General features: G+C 33.6%; 1 protein-coding gene across 1 annotated transcript in view; it reads left to right on the top strand.

The window, feature by feature from the left end:
• The first annotated feature begins 570 nt into the window (after positions 1–570).
• The window catches only part of LOC110033168 (COP9 signalosome complex subunit 6a-like), a 61,294-nt gene continuing 52,867 nt past the window's right edge, over positions 571–8,997 (top strand). The window contains exons 1-2 of the mRNA XM_020737063.1: positions 571–948; positions 1,083–1,171. Of these exons, the coding sequence (XP_020592722.1) occupies positions 657–948; positions 1,083–1,171 (381 nt within the window). The 5' untranslated portion in view covers positions 571–656. The remainder of the gene's footprint in view (positions 949–1,082; positions 1,172–8,997) is intronic.

Here is an 8,997-nt window from a genome sequence, read left to right on the forward strand (position 1 = left end):
TACTGATTAACTTGTAACCATTTTATACTAGTGAAAAATATTCAACCGAGTAATATCAAGTGATTTTTATTATTTTAATTTTCAACATAAAAGTTGTCATGTAAAATGACTTATTGTATGCATGAGATCAATACAGACTAAATCAATTAAAACTCGCCTGTTACTGAGTTTGCTTTTTGAATAATCACAACAATCACAATATATATTGGTGAAAACATGAGGTGATATTTCAGGCAAATGTAAGCATATATATAAATTTGATTTGAGATTATCCATCCATAAATTCTAGCTACATTTATAAGGCCAATTAATTAATTTTTTTCACATGTCAATTTTATCACTAAAACTTTTTGCTCATATTATCTTTCACTATATAAAAACTAAAATAAAACATAAAGAAGTTAACTATATTCATAAATCTTATAAATTTAAATATATTAAATCTAAATAATAAAATTTAGTAAATACATAATTTAAAATAAAATTGAAAATATTTGAGAATGAATTGGACTGGATTTACTAAATGCTGACTTTACAAGTTTCATTTCTATCTAAAAAGACTTAAAATCTACTTAAATCCGTTAGCCCCTATAGTTTTACTGAGGGAGTACCTTGTCCTCAACCTCAGTTCCCCTTCCCTCTAGGAGCTTAGCGCAATGGCGTCCTCGAGCAGCAGCGGTCCTATCTTCAAGCTCCACCCTCTGGTGATCGTCAACATCTCTGATCATTATACCCGTGTTAAAGCTCAGAGCCAGCACTCTGTCCCCCCAAGAGCGGCCTCTTCATCAGCTACGGCCTCCAATGGCAGTGCGGCGCCCCGCGTTTTTGGCTGCGTAATCGGCGTACAGCGTGGCCGCACTGTCGAGATCTTTAACAGCTTTGAAATGATTTTAGATCCTGTTTCCCATACCCTGGACCGCGCCTTCCTTGAGAAGAAGCAAGAGCTCTGTAATTACTCTGCTATTTTCTTTCTCTAGGGTTTTTGTTTTTAAGTCAATTGGATCTTAAAGCACAGTGTTATTGTTATTAATATTATTATCATTATTATTATTACCGTTTCGATCGGATTTTGTGCGGAACAGATAAGAAGGTTTTTCCAAACTTTTATATTCTGGGCTGGTATTCAACCGGCTGTGATGCGGAGGAGTCCGATATGCAGATTCATAAGGCGGTGAGTTCCTGCTCTCTTATAATTTTTCATATGCAGGCTGTTAAGGCGTTAATCTGGCTGACATATGGGCTTCATCTTTTGTTTATATATTTCGCTCTGATTTACATTTCTCGAATATTAGCATACTACTATTTTCATGTAATCGTTGGGTTAACTAAACTGTTTAGAAGAAGTAAGGTCATTTTAGACTAGTTTGATTGCAATAGTTCAATTTATGATTAGCAAAAGGAAGTTGGAAACAAACAACTTAGTTGAAGCTAACTGGTTAAAAATTGTCTTGTAATTTTTGCTTATAAAATCATGTGTAGAATAATGCAATTATGATTCAGTTTCATTTTAGTTGGTCAGAGTTGATGGCTGCTCAACCATCGTAAGGATTATTCACAAGCTGATGTGGATGCTCTTATGAAATTGTCTATAAAAAAATGTTGATATGCATTTTTTGCTTGAAATATTGCCACTTTTTTTCTTAATTAAAAGATGATTTCTTGTTTTAAATTTCATTACTTTCTCTAACTTCAGTCCTCTTCGGCTCAAATTATCTTTACTTTGTATCAATTATTTTTCAATTTCAATTGAATAATCACGCATGTTATTTCATATTGATCATAAAATTTGCTTAAACTCCACGCATGGACTTACGTATTGGCATTATTATAGCCTTTATTCATGATGCTATCAAATATTGTAGATAATGGATCCATAATTTAGAGTGGGATTTTTTTGCTAATGATGTTCTTTCATCTTTACTTTTTTCGTCATTATAACAGTAAATGTTTCATGATCAATGGTTCTTAATGCAACTAGTTGATGTAATGGGTGAAATTACTTGAACAAGTTCTGAAATTCATAATTGCAATGACAATCAAGTAAACAAGATTCCGTCCTCTTTTGATGTACATTCAAAATCATGAGAAATTCAAATTAAATGACAACTGAATGCTTGATCAAATAAAAAAGTCAAGAAAATAAGACCATTAGAACCAAAAGTCGATTAAGATTTACATGACAAAAAGAAACACATTTTTAAAGGATTTAATCAAATCAATTATGTCATCAAAGACAATAATGAATTGTGTTGAAGAAAACAAAATGAGATAACAGAACAAAAAATAAATAAGATCCAGTTTTCATTCACATACATGGAGATGACTTCCCTTAAAAAATTTTAGTTGCACTTGCACCACTCAAAGAACTCGACATTCAACAAATAGACAAAGGATATAAGGAAGTTGAAATTTTATTAAGCAAAAGTTTATTTACATATCTTAGGTTATTTAGCAAAAGTTTACTTCTACTTCCTTTATTGGTTGCCTTTGTAGTCTTGGTTCAAAACCGACAAAATAGGTATGCTTGTTCATAAATTGATCCCATAACACTCTGGTAATCCATAGGCCTTATTAACAGTTGTGGCCGCTTCAAACGGGTATTTGGTGCCACAAAGGATATCACAAAAATATAATAAATCACTAACACAATTACTAGTCTATCACAAATCAATACAGGAGCCAATTTGCTGCAAGTGCTAATTAGATATGGGAGTTATTTAGTAATTCTAAATTTACCACGACACAAAAAATTATCATTATGACAAAAATTGTGAAGCCTCTCACTAGCTAGTTAACAGATGGTTGAAGTAGCACATAGCTATAATAAGTAATTAGACATATTAAGCGAACACATTGAATTATCATAGGTATTATCACATGCATGTTCCAAATAAACTAAAATTTCAAATGAAATAAACTGCATAATAATGAATGCATGCTTATATTATGTATTTGCTCGATATTTTTAAAGAGTGTGAGCTTGTATATCTCAAAAAAAATTTCCTAACTTGGAAAATCTTCGCTATGAATAATTTAGTATTTGAGGCTTATTAAACAAATTAGGATTGAAATATTGCACCTCTTGTATGTAATGTAAGAATCATCACAAATATGTTTGTCATGCCGCTGCATAACATATTCATGGAGTTCGACATTTTTAGTGAGCACATTTCATCATCGTATATATAGCTTTAGGAGCACAATATGTTGAACTATTCAACAATTGTTGTTTGTGCATTTACGTGGAGGATATGGAAAGAGAGAATAATTCAATGCTGTGGATGTATTCCTATGAAATAAAGTCAAGTGAAACACATTGAAGGCCTGACTAATGCCATAATTTCTTGAAATTGGTAATTTACTTAAACATTCATTCTAATGCATTGCATGATTTTGAATGATCCTATTATTTTCACATCCAAGTTTTTATGGAATCCTATAATAAAGCTTTTTTTCTTTCAAATTTGCCATTTCCTTATTAATTGATTTTAATTTATACACATCATGTTCACATAAATAGAACGTATAAATATTTAATTTTCAATTGTTTGCAAATATCTTTATACCAAATATGCATATCTTATTTTAAAATCTATGTAAATTCATTAGGTTTGAACTTGGTAGGAAGTTCAACAAAATTTAACAAGTTCAACAAAATTTAACGTTTGAATCACCAACTATTTCAAATGGACTCTTGTAATTAACTTATTTACATGATGAATTGCATGCAAATTCGGCCATAAGTAATACTAAATTTCAACTAGATGTTTTCTCCTTAAGCAAACAATATATTCATCTACTTCAATTTTTTTAGCTAACTTAGCTTGTTTAGTTGTTTGTGGTTGATAAGTGTTGAAAATTCAATTGAGTTCTAGTTTTTTTTTAAAGAATTTTCTAGAAATAATTCATAAATTTTGCCTCTCCATCAGACATTATGATTTTAGGTAATTCCTGTAATTCAACCACTTGATTGCAGTAAAGTTTAGCATTATGAGAAGTATCAAAAGTTTTATGACATAATGCAACAAGACATTTAAGAAAATTGATCTGCCACTAAAAATAAATTTTCTTAGATATTATGGCAACCCTAAAACAAAGCTTTGGGCATTCTCCAAAGGCTGACATGGAACAGGCAATGACATATAAAACCCAATATTTTTTGCCCTTTATTACATTGACAAGTTATGCGTTGTGAAATTATGTATGCTGTATTTCTTTTCATCCTGGTCTATTGTTATCTATCTTTAGTTATGGATTTGATCTTCTCTCCTAAAATACATTAGATTGCCATCAACATGCAATTCTATGATAAAGAAGTCCTATAAAGATGAGTCAGGAGTTCAAAGAGGCGCCCTCTAAAGTAAATTAATTATTTTTAAGCATTCAGTCTTTGTTAAGAACAAATTAATTATTATATATCTCACTAAAATACTTATGTATAATTCCTTAATGTGTGTAAAGCTTGGCACTTTAATCCGCATTGTGTTTCAAATAACATAAACCTACTAATAGCATCAACTAACTTATTTTTAACTTAAATATAGCGTTTACTGACAAATTACACTCCTTTAGTAACTCAATTTCTTTTTTTTTTGCACGTCTTTGTTCCAATTTCTTTTGTGAATTTATATGTATCAAAACCTAACAATCAAAATAAAGTATAAATTTCTTAGGAAACTAGTAACACCTCCAATATCAATGCACTTGCACAATAACATAAATTTTTTTATCATAATTCATATACTTTTGTTTAGTTGGCGCAGGAGCGTCTCGCTAAATCACAGGAACGAACATCTTGTGATCGCAATCGCGAGAACTTTGTGATGCTGCAAAATCAATGGTTTCTAAGATCACGGGAAGGCCAAACTGCACAATCCCATCTCATTGTCCAATTCAACGAGATTTGGTTTTCCTTTTATGGCTTCTTTCCTGTTTTTGCTTATTGCTAAGTAGGGTTTTTCTTTGAGGGACTATTTATGATTATTTTATGGTTTGAGGAATTTGGTTTTGTTTTGAGTATATTGGAGATTGTAATCTCTGTTTTCAATCTAAAGGAGTGTTGTGTTATCTTCCATTTGCATGTGGTGTGTTCGTATCTTGCCGAGGAATAGGTGATGGATCCCTTTGGCCTCCATATGTCACCTTTTTGTTGTTTGACGGCTATTTCTAGTCCGGACAATTGCTAAACCCTGTTAGTCACCTGTCTAATAATATATTTCAACCTCTATCATTCCAAACACCATGACCGCTCCTATCCCCCTTCGCGTACCATTCCACACCTACCTTCCCTTAAAACCTGCACCCAAACACCTTCCATGAGCTATAGAATGATATCATCTGGTATCAAAGCCGAACAAAACCTAAAGTTTTAGGGATTTGTCTTTCTTTCTCCAAATCCAAAATTAATATATATATATATATATATAGATATATATATATATATATCCACATATTTAAATCATTCCTAACATAATTCTTAGCCCCAACCTTTAATTTTCAAAAAATAACCTTCTAACTTTCATCATAATTCTTAGCCTTCTCATCCAATGTTCCTCTAAAAATCTTTGGACGTGTTTTCTTGCTCACATTCACCAACCAAACGACATAAAGCTTGATCCAAAATCTATCAAATATATTTTTCTGGGGTATACTTCTATTAAAAAGTGATACAAGTGCTAATCTCCCATTACAATAAAAATGTTATAATTTCATGGATGTTATTTTGTTTGAAAACCAACCCTTCTGCCCCAAATTTGATATTTAATGGGAGAGTTCTGGTGAATATTAAACTTGGGACACTACTCTGGATACCCGTACTGACCTAAAGTTATCACAACTCATTCTACCCTACACTACTTTGGATACCCGCACTATTCTAAGAGTCATCGCAACCTATTTTCTTTCCCTCTAGCTGTCCAGTCAAGTTCCACCAGTTGGGAACATCCAACTTGAGATTGACAATAAGGAACCTCATGTGTATACTGGGAGAAATAAATCCACTAAACAAGATAAAACCAATATGCAATCACAGGCCTCTTCGCAATCAACCTTGAATTTATACATCTCGATGGTCCTAAGAGTGGTGAAATCTAATATAGATTACGGGACAATTGCACAAATTATCCTATTCAAAAGTATATTGCCTATGGGAAGTTATCATTATCTTACAAAGTTTTTGTATATAATTTTGAAGAAGAGATTCTAGCATTTGAGTTAAATGACACAGGCCCTTGCAAAGCTTTCTCCAGATAAAAGACCCGTCGATGCAAATGGGTGTTCAATGTCAAGTATAAAGCAGATGAGAGCATTGAGAGGTTTAAAGCGAGGTTAGTGGCCAAAGTTTTCACTCAGTCTTATGGATATACATCAGTAGACTTTTCCTCCATTGGACAAGTTAAACACGTAAGAGTTCTTTATTCTTTGGAAGTGAATAAAGAGCAACATCCGCATCAACTTGATATCATAAATGCATTTTTAAATGAAGACCTTGAGGAAGAAGTGTATATGGAGATCCCACTAGGATTGAAAGATGACTCAAATAAATAGCAGGTTTGTAAACTAAGAAAATCACTTTTTGGCGTTAAGCAATTTCTAAGGGTTTGGTTTGAAAGTTTTGTCAAGACTGTGAAATATAATGGGTACATCCCATGTCAGACATATCATACACTGTTTACAAAACATGCACAGGGAGGTAAGAAAGCTTACTCATTGTCTATATAGATGATATGATTATGATAGGTGATAATGATAAATAGATTGAGAAGATTATGGAGGTTCTTGCTACTGAATTTGAAATTAAGGTTCTAGGAGCCATGAGATATTTTATGGACATGAAAGTGGTCAGGTCCAAGATGGATATTGTGATATCCCAAAAAGAGTACATTCTAGACCTGTTAAAATAAACATGAACTTTGGCGTTTGTCGGCAGCTTAAAAAAGTTGTTTTGTGGAGGTCGCCTGTAAGAAGCTGTCGGTCGCCGGAATCGAAATCCCGTCGCCCGCTTCGGAAGGACGTTTTAATTTACATATATATATATATATATATATATAATTTTAGAAAAATATGAAATCAAACTGACCTCATATGTTTCGCAGTTTAAATGAAAAAACGCTCTATCATCCGTTTGGTCTGCGAAACCGTTTTATTCGTCGACAAGTTCCCCTATTTAATACAAAGAATTAAATAGAGTTTATTTTAGGCTGGGTTCGGAAAAACTTCCTATAAGGCAAACCCCTATAGTTAATTATATCTTAAATGATCGAAGTCACCTAAGAAAACTCTCGATAGAAATCAGGGGATATCATCTTCAAAGAAGGCAAAGGGATAGAACTTTTCAACGAAATCGGACAAAGATGTGTGAAAGGGGAAATGCTTGAACCTGGAACAATGTTGAAGAATCCAAATGAAGAGAAATTAAGGGTGGCCACAGACCCGGAGGCGAACCTCGGTGGCTTCCCAGTCTATCCTATGTTTTGGCTCCAGTTTTGAGAAGAAATTATTAAAGTGTTTCATCCTGCCAATTTTATTTAATTAGGGCTTATATTTGCGTGACAGGGTCATACAAATTGCCTAGAAGATATGAGGGTTTACGTCGTATCGGACGACAACTTAGGAACCTAGAACGAGTTAGTGCTTAAATCGTACAGCAGAGCTATACAAATACCTAAAGAAAAAGGTGGAGGATTTATGTTGCGCTAGGCAAACAACCTCGAAATCCTATGGATTGTTGTTTAATTTCTAAGAAAATGAATGATTTTGCTGGGGAAGACATGTTCTGCTGTTGAAGATGGCCGTGCTGCCCATTGCGCTAGCTCCAAGCTCACCGACGTGACGAGTTTAAGTTTTCTAGGGTGTCCAGTTATAGTGTTAAATCAAACGGCTCTATGGTTGTAGTTCTCTAAACATCCTATATAAAAAGAAAACATGTTTGAAGTTATATAATATAAAGTGTGCAATGCAGGAACAAACAATAGAATGCACGTGGAACAGGAACAGGTAGAAACAGGAGCATTATGATATGCTATACATGAAGAACATCAACAGATAGAAATAGGACAAGTGTAACATGCTTTACAGTACGGTGGCGGGTAGAAAACAGGAAAATTATAACATGCTATGCAAGAGGAACAACAGCAGGTAGAAACAGGAAAATTTTAATATGCTTTACAGTACGGTAGCAGGTAGAAACAAGAAAATTAAGTGCTGTAAAATGTAAAACAAACCTGTACGCCCGTGAGATTTGATGTTCCTTAAGTATATAGCAAGCCTAAATGCATCTTAAAAAGCAAAGTCCGGAAGAGAACGTCATCTAGGAAATTCGAGGAAAAGCGGAAAACTCGAGAAAAATCAACGAAAAAGACTCAAGTAAAAGAAAATCCTCAAAACTCCTAGGGAAATCCCGAAAGAAAGAAAAAGTAACACGCGTGCCCTGTCCCAAAGCTTCGATAAAACATAAAGAAGATTCGGATGAGGGGGACCGCAAGCACTCATATGGGACTAGGCTCAGCTATATTTATTCTCGAGGGTCCACGAAGGCTACTCGGTCACCCGAACGTATAGAGCCCTCCACTCGTCTAGAAGGGTGTCTTGAACCTCACTTAGAGGGCTATTTCCCAGCCTAAACAGGTATTCGTCAGGTGGACAACCAACTTTAAAACGTATTTTAAAATTTATGTTTTTGACATACACACAAATTTTAAACATGCAAAGAAGAGCTATCAATTTTGTTTTGTAGAAAAATATGTTTTTGTTTGAAAATGGTTTATCAAAACTTATCTTCTTTTCTTTTTTTTTTAGAAATTTTTTTGTTGTCCACAAGTCGATTACGCTGTCAGGCATAGGACTGCCAACAACCTGAGGAGGTTCGAGCCAACTCCCGCTAGACTTATGTCGGTAAAAGATATCATATCCTATTATTCATCAAATGGCTGGATCTTGATGTTATAGGATATGACATCTTTTTGCTCTAACTTCGGTGTGCCTTTATCATCAACACCG

Source organism: Phalaenopsis equestris, unplaced genomic scaffold (assembly GCF_001263595.1).
Source record: "Phalaenopsis equestris unplaced genomic scaffold, ASM126359v1 Scaffold001105, whole genome shotgun sequence".
NCBI classification, from domain to species: domain Eukaryota; kingdom Viridiplantae; phylum Streptophyta; class Magnoliopsida; order Asparagales; family Orchidaceae; genus Phalaenopsis; species Phalaenopsis equestris.